The sequence below is a fragment of the Capsella rubella genome, unplaced genomic scaffold (genome assembly GCF_000375325.1).
Source record: "Capsella rubella cultivar Monte Gargano unplaced genomic scaffold, Caprub1_0 scaffold_3, whole genome shotgun sequence".
Lineage (NCBI taxonomy): Eukaryota > Viridiplantae > Streptophyta > Magnoliopsida > Brassicales > Brassicaceae > Capsella > Capsella rubella.
In genome coordinates this window covers 3,458,548-3,473,406 of record NW_006238921.1, presented here as the reverse complement: position 1 = coordinate 3,473,406, position 14,859 = coordinate 3,458,548, and the positions used below count along the sequence as shown (strand labels likewise).

Genomic DNA, 14,859 nt, shown 5'->3' with positions numbered 1-14,859 from the left:
TAATGTTGACGTATAAACAATCATCCAGTTCACGAAAAATGAAAAAACGTATAAACAATCTTAAAATTCTAACCACTTCCAAACTTGTCTTTCTACAGCGTATTTGATTTGCGTTAGTTTTACGTTTTGCGTTTGTGGTTTTTGATCGGGGGAAACAAAAAATACATATAATAGATTACATGTTTCATGTTTGCATTTAGCGTTTTTGTTTAGTTTTAAAAAAATATTATTTTTTCACTTTTGTATTTTTGTTATCCGTTCAGCTTTTACATTCTGCGCTATTATCTAAAGTTGTTGTCGTTTTGTATTTTTTGTTTTTCTGCGTATGCATCAGATCAGAGTTAAGAATAACATTTGAAATGTGTTTGCGTTTAAGACAACATTTGTGCATTCGTGTTTTTTTTTTCTTTCTAATATTGCATTTAGCTTCGTATATGTTTTCGTGTACTGTTGTTATCCGTTATCTTTGTGCTGGCTTCACACATTGTGTTTAGTATTAGTATGTGCTTGCTTTAGACTTTGCATCTAACGTTTAAACGTTAAATGTCTAAAACTTATAATTCTGTGTTTATATTTTTATTATAAGATATTTTTAATCTTTATTTAAGAAAATATTAAACGATTAAAATTTTGGGATGCTAACAGAAATATATATGGTTCTTCTTACTATATAGTACGAAATGCAGCATTAAAATTGGTAAGATATTTTAATTTAAAATTAAATAGAATACTAATATATTTTGTCATCTAAAAACTTACACTAAATCAGCATAATTGGAATGCACGACCACTGAATTTTGAGATTAAAGTGGTATCAAGGGAAAAAAAAAACAAAGAAGATGATTACAAGAATCAGAATGGTCAGCCAATATTGATTAGGAAGATAATCAACATGTTGACTACAATGAAAGTAAGTCAATAAACATTTTTGTAAGTAAAGATTACAAAATACCCTTTATTGTTAATATTAATTGAACCACAAGGTGATATTCTTTAGCTATACAAAATTGTAATGTGCATGTTCTTATATTATGTGTATATAGTACTAAGTACTAACAGTTGTTATTATTCTGATTAATGTATGTAATTAATTAATAATAATTGTTTTTTTCTTATGTACTATGGTTGTGTACGTGTAAATAAGTAAATCCATGAATTAGTGAATGTTCATGCATCGTAATTGGAAGAAAGCACATATTTCCTCTATATATAACTCTATACACATTGAAAACAATATAGCACAAAAATAAAACAAGAAAGATAAAAAAAAAGAATATGAAGTATTTGAGTTTTGTAGTGTTTTTAGCGATTGTGATCGCACAAAACCATACCGATCTAGGAGGAGTAGAAGCTGCTTCGAGTGATGGGTTCGTGGGTAGGAAAGGCGTCCAATTTATTCTCAATGGGAAACCATTTTACGCTAATGGCTTCAATGCCTACTGGCTCACGTACGAAGCCACTGATCCTACCGCAAGGTTTAAGATCACTTATGCGTTTCAAAATGCTACAAGTCACGGTTTGGCCATCGCCCGTACATGGGGGTTCCGAGATGGTGCCATATACCGCGGTCTCCAGACTGCCCCTGGTACATACGATGAGAAATCGTTTCAGGTAAGTAGATCTTTTATATAGAGTAATCAATATCGAGAGATTTATTCAAAAATAACTTATTTCCATATACATAGCCTAGTAGCTTTCCTAATTAACTCACTCTTTATGTCATCAAGATTTGATATTCAAAGCAAATATTACGAAATCTTGTTAATTGTTCAAAGAGTGGATTTTTTTTAAAAAAATTGTTAATTAATTTGTCATAAATTTTTCGTGATGTAAAAAGGGTTTGGATTTTGTGATAGCCGAAGCAAAAAGACTCGGATTAAAAATGATAATCACGTTTGTGAATAATTATTCTGACTTCGGAGGGAGGAAACAATACGTGGATTGGGCTAAAACTAGTGGCCAAAACGTATCTTCAGATGACGATTTCTACACAAACCCTCTTGTTAAACAGTACTACAAGAACCACGTCATGGTACAAATACTATATATATACATATATAACTCAACCTTTATATCTTCTTGAATCTTACTGAGTATTTTAGAGTTAAACCTTTGAATTATATAACCTTTGATCTCTTTGATTTTCTTTCTTGATGTAGACTATGGTGAACAGATTGAATACAATCACCAAAGTTGCGTACAAAGATGAACCAACCATTATGGGTTGGGAGCTTATTAACGAGCCACAATGCAGAGCAGATCCAAGTGGAAAAACCCTTATGGCTTGGATTGAGGAAATGGCTCCTTATGTGAAATCAGTTGATTCAAATCATCTCCTCTCCACTGGTCTTGAAGGCTTCTATGGTGACTCTTCTCCTCAAAGAAAGGCAACTCTAAATCCGGATGCAGCCAACGTTCTTGGAACTGATTTCATTGCTAATCACAATATCGATGCCATTGATTTTGCATCGATTCACTCTTACCCTGACTTATGGTAAGTTATAATGCCAATATTATACAAAATTTTTATACATCCATTTAGACTAACAAAGAAATATTGATGTTTCTTGATTGTGTTTTTTCCTTAGAGCATTAGTTAACACATTAGCTAATACAAAAAAAAAAAACATATGTAGCTTAGTTTACAAATTTAGAGTTTTAACTTTGTTTTACCAAATTACTACCATCTTATATTATCAAAATTTAATGTTTAGAGGTTTATATTTCATCTTCCTAGTATCATACTTCATCTCATCTAGCTAAGTACCATTTCCCAACTTTTTTGATTTTGCAGGTTCCCAAACTTGGATGAGAAATCTCGACTGGACTTCTTAAGAAAATGGCTGGAAGCACACATCGAAGATGCGCAGAACGTTCTTAGAAAACCTCTAATCATAGGAGAATTCGGGAAACCAACAAACACACCAGGCTACACGCAGGATCAGAGAGACACCGTGTTCAAGGCAACGTATGACACCGTCTACGAGTCTGCGCAAAAAGGCGGTGCAGCCACGGGAGCATGGTTTTGGCACCTGATTAGTGACGGCATGGACAACTTTAAAGATTCGCTCGCCATTGTACTTAGTGACAACTCGTCGACGGTTAATATTATAAGTGAGGATTCACGGAAGTTGAGTTTGCTTTTTCGAAAAGAAAGGTTAAAGTCGCGAAATCAAAAATTAAAGTTTAAATAGGGGTACGTCTTTCTGTAATATATATGTAGCATTAATACACTTGCTACTGTTAACGATTTAATATTAAAAGATAAGAAATTAAGTTATATACAATCACTGAAATGATATCTTAAAGTTCTATCTCAGCATTATAAAACTCTTTCAATGAAAAAAACATGAAGAAGAAGATAATGCAACATGTGTTTAGATCTGCACTAGTTCTGATTATGAGATGAAGTCAGATATTAGTTTGCATCACTCAAAAGCACATAATCTCTACTACAAGTTATTTAACAAGGTATACCTTTGTTGTTGTCTGAAAGTGATCTTATAAGCTCTGAATATCTGCTCATGTAATGATCAAGGGAGAAACAGAGCTGTCTTATAGCCTCTCTTTTTTCTTCCTCTCGTTCTGTTATCACATTTCTCTGAGACTCCACTTGTTTCTCCAGCACTGCAACTCTAGCTCTCAGTTCTTCCACAACATTCTTGTTGGTTCCTGATTCAGACGTAATCTCAGTCTCTTTAAGACACACCTGGTTCAAATACTCCTCCATTTGCTCAATCTGGTCTTCCCTTGATTTCAACTCTGCTCTTAGGCTATCTAACAAGTCAGCAGCGTCACCGGCCTGCAGTTTCTCTTTCTCGGTCTTGCATTCATTTAACATTTCCCACAGCTTTGAAACCTCGGTTTCTGATACACCTAAACACCCTTTAATATCGTCAAGCTCGCTTTCTAAATTCTTAATCTTGGAACACGATTCTGAAAGCTTACTTTCTAAGTCAAGCACATGCTTTTTCTCAGTCTCAATGTCGATGTTCCTTGCTTCTAACTCTCTCCTTGCAGTTTCAAGCTCGGCCCAAAACATATCAGCAAGCAAAAATGCAGAGTGGTTCTTCTCAACATCACCATCTCCTTTCAAGCTCTGCAGCATCTCGCTACCAGGTGAGACCAGTTGGTTCTTAAGAGAGGCTCCTCCTGACTTAAAGGAGCTCAGTGGAGTTGCTGCAAGAGAAGAGGCGTTGTTGTGGTCTGAAGATGGCACGTTAAAATCAACATTGAGAAGACCATTGAGGAGCTCCTGGTTCAAATCGTTGTAAGTCTCACCAAGAGATTGATATAAGCAAAGAAACTTCTCCGTTGACTCGGTTTCACCATCTTTAATCAATATCAGCATTTTTTGAACATTCTGATCAATCTCTGCGGATGCAAATACAACATGTAAGCTGTTGAGTGTTGCGTTTGAACAGAAAATAACGAAACTCATATGTGAACAGAACAGAACGGATCTGGTTACCTGTTAAGATATCTGCTATTAATGACTTAGAATTATGCGGCCACAAGGCTGAGTCGACCTTGTCCGATTCTGTTGCTGTGTTAAAACTAAAATCCATCCTAACATATGATTACAGAAGAAGAACCAAAAGCAAAACTCAGACGAATAGAATTAGAAAAACCCTAATCCAAACAAATCGAATGATCTCATCCCCGAGAATACTCGGATTACCAAGAGAGACAGAGGATAATAGATTATTACTGACCTGAGAAACTTGATTTTGTAGGGAAGAGGAAACAGGAAACTCAGATTTTGTCGATTAGAGGAGGAGCTTTACAGGGGAAAACTGAACAGTAGTAGTAGCTACTGAAGAGGATTTTGAAATTAGGGATACGAGAAAATGGCGCTTCTATTACGATTCAAAATTTCGAAAATTGTAAAACCTAAAAACACAAAAAAAAAAAAAAAAATGAGAGAGAGAATGGGATGGATAATGCACTTTGGCAACCACGCATTTCCCAATATCACTTCAAATTTTCTTTTGCTACTTTACTTGAAAAAATGCATTGTCTATTTAAATATTAGTAAGCATTTTCATGATTATTATATGAAAAAAAAACTGTTCAATGATAATAGAGAATCAACAATGATTGAACAGTTATAAAGAAAAGAACTTTTCAGTTCAGACAAAGGGAAATGGGATAGCCTCCACTACTACTACTAGTTAAGCTTACTACTAGAAGTACTATTCCCAATACGCATGGCATATTTCTTTTTCCGCCTCACACAATCTCACATGCCATTATTACGTACTGTATCGATTAGCCAAATTAGTTCGATTTATACCAGCTGTTGATATAGTATATATTCAGGCATTCAGTATAATCATTTGCTTTTGCATGGTCAAGAGAGTAAAAATGATAGGTTTCGAGTGATAATTAGTTTGATAAAAATATGAATCCATGCATGCATATTGCATAGTATGTATCATCTAGTTTGAGGTGTCTGGTCTCAAACCTAAGGAACTAGCTCGATAGAAAAAAACAATTTAACTTTGTTCTAACTATATGATACAATTTGTTAAAGAAGTACGTTTTGATGATTCCAAACAAAAACGAACAATATGACTGAAGCAAATTAGTATACAATGGCAAAAAATTAATGAAATGAAAGAAACCTATAATGAATGAAAAAAATTACACCAAATTAATGAATGAAAAAAATTACATATATGAATCTGATTCGATTTGTCCACAAAGACACTGACAAATGGCGAAAAGACTTTCCTTTCGGCACATGTCTCTCGTCTGACCATTTCATGTATGTCATCTCTTCCACTTATTGCATCTTTTTCTTTCTTCCTTTTCATATATAAAAGCTAGCTTTTGTGGAATGAGATCAGGATATAGGTTCGTCGACGGAACGAATAGCTTGAGATCATATACAATCATCACTTCACAAAAAATTGTGAACATTTGATGGATGTTGAGAATGTTATCTATAATATGACATACTTATATTTTTTTTAGAAGTTTTTTTTTTCTTGGATTTGTTGTCTCTAGTCTTTTCTTTCTTTTTTCGTTTTTGGCTTTCTTTTGGATGTTTCTCCCGACTTTTAAACACTACATGTTTATACTTTAGAACTTTAATAATGGCTAGAGGGAAAGGAAATAAAAAAGAAAAGCATGTGTAGAAAACCCCTCAAGCATATGGAATATTTGTGCATACTAGAAAATAACAACACGAATTAATCCAAATTTTGTAGTATATGTCACTTTCATTTACACGTTCGTTTGTCTATCGCACCGAAAAGAAAACTTGAAAATAAGCTGAGTTACAAAATAAACCGAGAATTAGGGAAGAAGATGTGGGCAAAACAAAAGAGAAAATAGTAAGAAAGACGCTTTCTCGATACCCACTGAAAAGTAGGAGGAGGAGGAGAGATATCTTCATCTTTGTTTGCGACACTTTCTCCTTTATTCTAAAAAAAATACATTTTCAATCAGTGTTTCATTATTTGCTTTTATACTAGCCTAGCATCATTCTCTATTTTAAACAGCAAAATAATATGACTTTGAAGATTACATAAAAGAGAATACAGCTAGCACAAAAAGTCACAACTCTTTCCATTTTAAATTTCATGGTTCTACACTTGCATACTTTTAAACTTTAATGACACATCTTTATGTTCTTTAGCCAATTACCTTACTTTTTAGCGTTGCATTCACTTTAATTAACATTCAAATTCTAAACAAAGAGAACTGAAGAGCTGATTTTGGCCAATATTATCTTTGAGCATTAGCTAGAATTGGTCAATGCAATTTATTTTCCCATCTTCTTGCGTAGTTGCGTTACAAAAACTGACCTGAACACTACGACTACTGTCTACTGTCACGCCCGCCCTAGATAGTAATAAATTAAGCTATCGGATATATATAGACTATATAGACTTTAATCAAATAACAAAACAAAATCATAGCACGGGTCTTTGATAACACACGTGACATACCTTAATCTATGTAAACATTTTATAATCACGTTGACTATTAGTAATATTTAGTTATTTTCTTTATTACATTCTAATTAAACCCGGCTATCAAATGGATTGAGAATCTTGATATCCTCTCATCAGTCATCACCTTCTGGTAACCGTAAACGTCGAATATAATTCTGAACATATTAATATTAAATAAATGGCACGTCATTAGTCATAAATTGTGTAGACTTAAGAGGATAGAAACGTAATCAGTGCGGATGAAACGTAAATAATGTAGTACCCATTGATAAGAATATAGTCAGAATACACACTTATTACTCATATTGACTACCCCAACTATAAGAATATGCAATAAGCCCCCCAAGTGACCAATATACAAATGTCGGATCCACACACCGAAACCATATTATTTCCCTTAGAAAAGAAAAAAAAAACCCTTCAATTTTCTTTCTCTTTTAATTCTCCTAACAAACCCCTAATTTAAGATTAAAATTTGATCACAACACACGACTAAAAGCTGCGTCAAGTTCAGAATTTTGCAAAAAGAAGTGTTTACATGGGAAAAAAAAACTAGCATTGTTCAAAGAACCAATGTCTATTACATGGTGATGGTAATAAAGTTTATTCTTTTGCTAAAAAAATTGGTTCTTTTTCTGGAATATCTTTTTAACAAATTACTATTTAATTTGATTTATTTCTATTTGTATGCAGTTTGACTAAATTAATTTTTTGAACTTATCAGCTCGGACTGATTTTGGACAAAATCTGGATTTGTTAAGCTTAAAAGTTATATAAACAAGGAAAAAAATCCTGCAGATTCTCTATTCCTTACTAAAAATTTCTGTCTAGGGTATGTATACTGGTCATTTCTTAATAGTACACAATTATTCATTATTATATTTATATATTATAAGAAAATTACCCAACTGAGAAAGATGCAAAATATTATTTTCACTAATTATATATGAGCTTGACAAAAGTGACAAGACACGCAGATCACTCTGTGGAAGTAATAGGAACACCCATAAAACCTCCGGCGAAACTCCAAATGGCGGATGAGAATCATCAAGAAGAAACCCTCGAACTCAAACCAAGAAGTAAACCACCACACTTTGTGCTAATACATGGCATGAGCTTAGGATCATGGTGCTGGTACAAGATCAAGTGTCTCATGGAAGTCTCTGGCTTCGACGTCACTTGCATCGACCTCAAATCCTCCGGCATCGATTCCTCATCAGCCGATTCTCTCACTTCCTTCGACCAGTATAACCAACCTCTCATCGACTTCCTCTCCTCTTCCTCCGAACACGAACAGGTAATAAAACATAATTCAGAACTCTACTGTATTGATTCTTGAATCTGAAGCAAACTCACTCTGTTTTTTCTCTGTTCTGGTTTTTTTTTTTTTTGTCAGGTGATACTTGTGGGTCACAGTGCAGGAGGGCTTAGCGTGACAAGCGCGATACAGAGATTCCCTAAGAAAATTTCTCTTGCTGTCTATATTGGTGCTTCAATGCTCAAATACGGTTTCCGGACCGATGAAGATATGAAAGATGTAAAGAGATACAATAAAATTTCTTGAAAAACCAAGTTAACTTGTGTGTGACGTTATGTTTCTTTGACATTGTTGCAGGGAGTGCCTGATCTATCAGAACATGGTGATGTCTACGAGCTCGGTTTCGGTTTAGGACCTGAGAATCCTCCAACCAGTGCTATTATAAAACCTGAATTCCGACGGAAACTCCTTTACCACATGAGTCCCCAACAGGTTTCTCTACTGTTTCATTTCATATAGAAAGCTTAAAGATCCGATAATCTTTGTGTATTTGTGTTTGTTCCCAACATATGTCCAAAATTTGTTGTCCTTATGTTTTATGGTCGTTGTTGTTGTTGTTGTTTGTGTAAAGGAATGTTCATTGGCTGCACTAATGATGAGACCAGCACCAATTATGGCGTTAACGACAGCAAAACTGGAAGAAGAAGAAGAAGAAGAAGAGGATAAGGTGAAGGTGCCGCGCGTGTACATAAAGACGATACATGACCGGGTTATGAAACCGGAGCAGCAAGAGGCGATGATAAGACGGTGGCCTCCGACTCAAGCTTACGAATTGGACAGCGACCATTCTCCTTTCTTCTCTAACCCTTTTGTTCTCTTCGGTTTACTCATCAAAGCTGCCGTTTCCGTCGGTTCTATCTAAAACCAAAATTAAGAATTGTTTAAGGGATTCTGTTTTGTTTAATAACCGGTTATTTTTAATCAATACTAGAGCGAGCTGCGAGCGTTATTTGTTTTTTTTTTCTTCCAGTTATGACATTTTTAAAAATTAATGATTTTGAAAAAAGGAAAATAATTGTTGGGTTTAATTTTTTTTTGTCGTGCGTCATAAAACTCAATTAATGAAAGTATTTACTTTGGAATGAAACCGGTTTACGTTAAACCCGAATTAAATTTTGGCTAATCGTGTTGAAATGAAAGATGGAGAAAAAGAAGAAATAGAGTGTGTAATTGGGAAAGACAAGTGTGATTAGGTGTCGGTGTGGGAGATTTTAGTGTAGCCTTCCTCCATAAATCTCTCTGGAGAAGAAGAAGAGTTTGATGATCCACTGAGAGAGAGAAGAGGGAGAGAGTGTGAGTCTTCAGTCTTCTTACATTACGAAGACGAAACCACTCTTATCTCTCTATTTTCAAATTTCTCGATTTTTCCGCATCTTCATGGTAAATTGTTACTCTATTTTTTTCTACAATTCGGGTTTTCTCGTCGCCGACAATTTTGATGAGCTAACAACAGTCAACAAAATCCGACCAAATTATGATTTTGTGTTTTGTTTTGTTTTGTTTTCCCGGGAAGATTTGAACAGTTCTGACGCTTCAGTGGAAAGAAGAAAGTAAATTATGATGGAACCAGAAGGAGAAACGGCGGTATCTGTCTTTTTTTGTTTCGTCTCTTCATCTTTTATATCTTTATATATGGAGACATTGATTTCTACTGTGGTTAACTTGTTGCAGAAATCGTTTGGTTTCCTAATTGGGTTTAGCTGTCTTTGATTCTACGATATTTGTAGGGGAAGCTGATGGGTAGTAACGCTGGTGAGCTGATTTGTGGGATCTGTAGCGACAATTTTGGGAAGACTGTGGATGGAGAACCCTTTGTGGCGTGTGCTTTTTGTTCATTCCCAGTTTGTAGACCTTGTTACGAGTATGAAAGGAAAGATGGAAACCAGTCTTGTCCTCAATGCAAGACCAGATATAAGAGACTCAAAGGTACATTTTGGTTTTATGAGTTAACTTTTTGTCATTGTGATTTATGAGTTGATATCTTTGTTAAGGTATCTATTTCTGTGGTTAGGTAGTCCTGTTATTCCCGGTGATAAAGATGGTGATGGCTTTGATGCTGCTGATGAAGGTGCTGGTGAGTTTAGCTATACAGAAAAGCCACAGAAGGATATAATATCAGAGCGGATGCTTGGATGGCGTCTTACTCGTGGGAAAGAGAAGGAGATTGAAGACTCTGAGTATGACAAAGAGGTCTCTCACAATCTTATTCCTCGTCTTACTAGTAGACAAGAGGTAAGACATTTTGGTTTCTCCATCTCTGTGGCGTTTCACATCAAGCTTGGTCACCTTGTGAATGTTGGGATCTGACTTTGTCTCATGCTCTTTGATAGGTTTCTGGAGAGTTTTCTGCTGCTTCACCTGAACGACTGTCTGTATCTTCTACTAATGCTGGTGGAAAGCAGCTTCCTTACTCTTCAGATATCAGTCAATCACGTAGTTACCTTCTTTTTTTTTTACTACCTGACCATCATATGCATACCAAGGATTCTCAATTATATCAGCACTAAACCCTGTTGTGTATTGTCTTGCAGCAAACAGAAGGATTGTTGATCCTGCTAGGGATTTTGGCTCCATAGGCTTAGGCAATGTAGCCTGGAAGGAGAGGGTTGATGGCTGGAAAATGAAGCAGGAGAACAAATCTGGTCCTGTGAGCACTCAAGCTGCTTCTGAAAGGGGTTTAGGGGATATTGATGCCAGTACTGATGTCTTTGTTGACGAGGCTTTGCTGTGAGTACTGTTTTGTTATCTCGTTAGTCCTTGATGATATTCTGTGTTGAGTGATGTCCTGTGTTTTCTTCTCTTTCCAAAATAAGTGATGTAATGATCTTTTTTGTTTTCTTCTTCCCAATCATGCAGGAATGATGAAGCACGACAACCTCTTTCTAGGAAAGTATCTGTGCCATCATCACGTATAAATCCCTACAGAATGGTTATAATGCTGCGGCTCGTAATCCTTTGTCTCTTCTTACATTATCGTATCACAAATCCAGTGCCAAATGCATTTGGTATATGGCTGGTATCAGTGATATGTGAGATCTGGTTCGCCATTTCATGGATTTTAGATCAGTTCCCCAAGTGGTATCCTATTAACCGGGAAACTTACCTTGATAGGCTATCTTTAAGGTCTGCTCTCTTTCTCTGTTTCTGATGCTGTTATTCAAATAGTAGCTGCCTTTTGTCTTTTATGTTATAGTGGTGGGGATATCTCCTAATCCGTTACTTCATTACAGATACGAACGCGAAGGCGAACCATCACAGTTAGCTGCAGTGGACGTTTTTGTGAGTACTGTTGACCCATTGAAGGAGCCCCCTCTGGTGACAGCCAATACAGTACTCTCTATTATGGCGGTTGATTACCCGGTGGATAAGGTGTCTTGTTATGTTTCTGATGATGGTGCTGCTATGTTATCATTTGAATCACTAGCAGAAACATCTGAGTTTGCACGAAAATGGGTACCTTTCTGCAAGAGATATAGTATTGAGCCTCGAGCACCAGAATGGTACTTTTCTCAGAAAATTGATTTCCTGAAGGATAAAGTTCATCCATCATTTGTCAAAGATCGCAGAGCTATGAAGGTAAGTTTACAGTCTAGTCGTTCCAAACACCCCTACTTGTTTTTTTGCCATGCTATAACTATATGTTCTGTTTCTGGCAGAGGGAGTATGAGGAATTTAAGATCCGAATAAATGCACTTGTTTCCAAGGCCCAGAAAGTTCCTGAAGAAGGGTGGGTTACGAAAGATGGTACACCATGGCCTGGAAACAACACTAGGGACCATCCAGGAATGATCCAGGTGAGGGAGAATAGGAATTTTGGGACTGGGACTTTGCTTTTATTTTTTTACTTCTTCAGTTCATTGTTTGCCTCTAAATGTTGATTCCACTGGCATCACTTATTACTAACATTTTCCTGTTTGCTTGGTTTAGTAGTAACTTTCTTCCCTCATTCTCTGAAAGCTAGCTCTTTTTGAGTAAAGGTTGTCATTGAGATATCATTTGTTGAGTGCAGGTTTTCTTAGGACAAAATGGTGGATTGGACGCAGAGGGCAACGAGCTCCCACGTTTGGTCTATGTTTCTAGAGAAAAGCGACCGGGTTTCCAGCACCACAAAAAGGCTGGTGCTATGAATGCACTTGTAGGTTTCTGATCATTGAATTTTCCATTTCCTTTTGTGTTTATTGTCGCATCTAATGAGCAAACTCTCTTCACTTGAACAGGTTAGAGTTTCAGCAGTCCTTACTAATGGACCTTTCCTATTGAATCTTGATTGTGATCACTACATTAATAACAGCAAAGCCTTGAGAGAAGCTATGTGCTTCCTGATGGACCCAAACCTTGGGAAACAAGTGTGTTATGTCCAGTTCCCACAGAGATTTGATGGTATTGATAAAAACGATAGATATGCTAACCGTAATACGGTATTCTTCGATGTAAGTTGAGCTGTCTTAATTTATGTCTATTTTACGATACATTTTATAGTGTTTGCTCTGACTTTTCTGTAATATGCTCTTCAGATAAACTTGAGAGGCTTAGATGGGATTCAAGGACCTGTATATGTGGGAACTGGGTGTGTTTTCAACAGAACTGCTTTATATGGTTATGAACCGCCAGTAAAAGCAAAACACAAGAAAGCAAATTTTATTTCTAGACTTTGTGGGGTGAGAAAGAAGAATGCCAAATCTAAAAAAGACACTGACAAAAAGAAATCTAAGAAGCAGACGGACTCAACCATTCCTGTGTTCAACCTCGAGAATATAGAAGAGGGAGTTGAAGGTAAGCCTGTTTTCACCTTCTGTCTTATCTGTTATATCAACATTTTGATTTTGAGACTTTGGTACTTCATCATTGATCTAACACACATGCTGAGTGAATATGCATTTGAATATATGAACTAAATTAATCAGTTACCATTCAATATTTTGCAAAATCAGATGCTGGTTTGGACGATGACAAGGCACTCTTGATGTCGCAAATGAGCCTGGAACAGCGATTTGGAAAATCCGCTGTTTTTGTTGCTTCTACCCTAATGGAAAATGGAGGTGTTCCTCCATCTGCAACTCCAGAAAACCTTCTGAAAGAAGCTATTCATGTCATTAGCTGTGGATATGAGGACAAAACAGAGTGGGGAACTGAGGTATCTTCCCAGTTCTATTATATTTTTTTGTGTGTTCTCTGTCTACATTCTGATCTCTGACTTTTTGTTGACGTTGCTCAGATCGGATGGATCTATGGCTCTGTTACTGAAGATATTCTCACCGGGTTCAAAATGCATGCCCGTGGTTGGAGGTCGATTTACTGTATGCCTAAACGACCTGCATTCAAAGGATCTGCTCCAATTAATCTTTCTGATCGACTGAACCAAGTCCTCCGGTGGGCTCTAGGCTCAGTAGAGATTCTCTTCAGTCGGCATTGTCCAATCTGGTACGGTTATGGAGGGAGGCTGAAATTTCTTGAGAGGTTTGCATATGTGAACACAACCATATATCCAGTCACCTCCATTCCTCTCCTCATGTATTGCACATTGCCTGCCGTTTGTCTCTTCACCAACCAATTCATTATTCCTCAGGTTTGCTCTCACTCTCTCTCTTGAATGTTAGGTTTGTCTTACATAGATATTCACCGGATGAGAGAAGTGGCGAAAGTACCTACGGTCTAAGTTATGCTGTTTGATGTTTCAATTACTGTCTTATTTGTAGATAAGTAACTTGGCAAGTATTTGGTTTCTGTCTCTCTTCCTCTCCATTTTTGCAACGGGTATACTGGAAATGAGATGGAGCGGTGTGGGCATAGACGAATGGTGGAGAAACGAGCAGTTTTGGGTTATCGGTGGTGTATCAGCTCACTTGTTTGCAGTCTTCCAAGGTCTACTCAAAGTCCTCGCTGGTATCGATACCAACTTCACAGTCACCTCAAAAGCCTCAGATGAAGATGGTGACTCCGCCGAGCTGTACTTGATCAAATGGACAACACTTTTAGTCCCACCGACAACGCTGCTCATTATAAACCTTGTAGGAGTGGTTGCAGGAGTCTCTTACGCTATCAATAGTGGCTATCAGTCTTGGGGACCTCTCTTTGGTAAGCTCTTCTTTGCCTTCTGGGTGATTGTTCACTTATACCCATTCCTCAAGGGTTTGATGGGCCGACAGAACCGGACTCCAACCATAATTGTGGTTTGGTCGGTCCTCCTAGCTTCGATCTTCTCGTTGTTGTGGGTTAGGATTGATCCGTTTACATCTAGAGTCACCGGACCAGATGTGATGTTATGTGGAATCAACTGTTGATGAGCGTTCTGACTTTTGAACATTGGTAATGGTATCCTCTCTGTTTTCTTATTTGGTGTGTTGCAGTGTGTTTGTTATCTGAGTTACTGTGTCAATTTCAATGTCAATGTAAGTAAAAGTAAAAGAAAAAAGAAAGAAGTCCTAATGTGATGGAAATATTGTCTCTATAAATGAAAACGCAAGCCTAGTGTTTGTAGTTGATGTTTTGAGGGAACATACACAGCGATTACGTTTGACCTCTCAATAGATTATTATACGTTTCAATCCAATTCCATACCATATCAAGAACAAGAAA

General features: G+C 36.6%; 4 protein-coding genes across 6 annotated transcripts; 3 read left to right on the top strand and 1 right to left on the bottom strand.

The window, feature by feature from the left end:
- The first annotated feature begins 1,275 nt into the window (after positions 1-1,275).
- On the top strand, positions 1,276-3,198 carry LOC17893454 (mannan endo-1,4-beta-mannosidase 3). Of its 2 annotated transcripts, none has more exons than XM_023786504.1 (4): positions 1,276-1,516; positions 1,857-2,032; positions 2,160-2,494; positions 2,795-3,198. In XM_023786504.1, exons 1-4 carry the CDS (start codon positions 1,276-1,278, stop codon positions 3,192-3,194), a joined length of 1,152 nt encoding a protein of 383 aa, XP_023642272.1. In that variant the 3' UTR covers positions 3,195-3,198. The 2 variants fall into 2 exon arrangements, with proteins under 2 accessions (XP_023642272.1, XP_023642271.1); XM_023786503.1 differs by having other exon boundaries at positions 1,276-1,611; positions 1,838-2,032.
- Positions 3,199-3,238: 40 nt separating this feature from the next.
- Positions 3,239-4,908, bottom strand: LOC17893469 (protein NETWORKED 4B). The gene is made up of 3 exons (XM_006298028.2): positions 4,716-4,908; positions 4,472-4,569; positions 3,239-4,374 (listed from the first exon to the last, which is right to left on the bottom strand). The coding sequence occupies exons 2-3, from the start codon at positions 4,566-4,568 to the stop codon at positions 3,464-3,466; spliced, it is 1,008 nt and encodes a 335-aa protein (XP_006298090.1). The 5' UTR covers position 4,569; positions 4,716-4,908; the 3' UTR covers positions 3,239-3,463.
- Positions 4,909-7,960: 3,052 nt separating this feature from the next.
- LOC17891024 (methylesterase 17) lies at positions 7,961-9,247 on the top strand. Its single transcript, XM_006298138.2, has 4 exons — positions 7,961-8,262; positions 8,362-8,502; positions 8,581-8,715; positions 8,855-9,247. Exons 1-4 carry the CDS (start codon positions 7,996-7,998, stop codon positions 9,143-9,145), a joined length of 834 nt encoding a protein of 277 aa, XP_006298200.2. The 5' UTR covers positions 7,961-7,995; the 3' UTR covers positions 9,146-9,247.
- A 221-nt stretch (positions 9,248-9,468) lies between these two features.
- LOC17892551 (cellulose synthase A catalytic subunit 3 [UDP-forming]) lies at positions 9,469-14,763 on the top strand. Of its 2 annotated transcripts, none has more exons than XM_023786576.1 (15): positions 9,469-9,663; positions 9,807-9,867; positions 10,011-10,209; positions 10,295-10,515; positions 10,614-10,716; positions 10,815-11,010; positions 11,140-11,406; positions 11,514-11,859; positions 11,940-12,077; positions 12,293-12,418; positions 12,501-12,713; positions 12,798-13,056; positions 13,215-13,417; positions 13,499-13,849; positions 13,980-14,763. In XM_023786576.1, the coding sequence occupies exons 2-15, from the start codon at positions 9,841-9,843 to the stop codon at positions 14,562-14,564; spliced, it is 3,234 nt and encodes a 1,077-aa protein (XP_023642344.1). In that variant the 5' UTR covers positions 9,469-9,663; positions 9,807-9,840; the 3' UTR covers positions 14,565-14,763. The 2 variants fall into 2 exon arrangements, with proteins under 2 accessions (XP_023642344.1, XP_006296592.1); XM_006296530.2 differs by having other exon boundaries at positions 9,797-9,867.
- The last annotated feature ends 96 nt before the right edge of the window (positions 14,764-14,859 follow it).

Coding starts and splice junctions, on each gene's coding strand:
- LOC17893454 (XM_023786503.1), top strand. CDS start 1,276: ATGAAGTATTTGAGTTTTGTAGTGTTTTTAGCGATTGTGATCGCACAA. Junction 1,612..1,837: donor ACGATGAGAAATCGTTTCAG/GTAAGTAGATCT, acceptor TGATGTAAAAAG/GGTTTGGATTTTGTGATAGC. Junction 2,495..2,794: donor CACTCTTACCCTGACTTATG/GTAAGTTATAAT, acceptor TTGATTTTGCAG/GTTCCCAAACTTGGATGAGA.
- LOC17893469 (XM_006298028.2), bottom strand. CDS start 4,568: ATGGATTTTAGTTTTAACACAGCAACAGAATCGGACAAGGTCGACTCA. Junction 4,375..4,471: donor AATAGCAGATATCTTAACAG/GTAACCAGATCC, acceptor TTGCATCCGCAG/AGATTGATCAGAATGTTCAA.
- LOC17891024 (XM_006298138.2), top strand. CDS start 7,996: ATGGCGGATGAGAATCATCAAGAAGAAACCCTCGAACTCAAACCAAGA. Junction 8,503..8,580: donor CCGATGAAGATATGAAAGAT/GTAAAGAGATAC, acceptor ACATTGTTGCAG/GGAGTGCCTGATCTATCAGA. Junction 8,716..8,854: donor ACCACATGAGTCCCCAACAG/GTTTCTCTACTG, acceptor GTTTGTGTAAAG/GAATGTTCATTGGCTGCACT.
- LOC17892551 (XM_023786576.1), top strand. CDS start 9,841: ATGATGGAACCAGAAGGAGAAACGGCG. Junction 12,419..12,500: donor CTGGTGCTATGAATGCACTT/GTAGGTTTCTGA, acceptor TCACTTGAACAG/GTTAGAGTTTCAGCAGTCCT. Junction 13,057..13,214: donor TATAGAAGAGGGAGTTGAAG/GTAAGCCTGTTT, acceptor TTGCAAAATCAG/ATGCTGGTTTGGACGATGAC.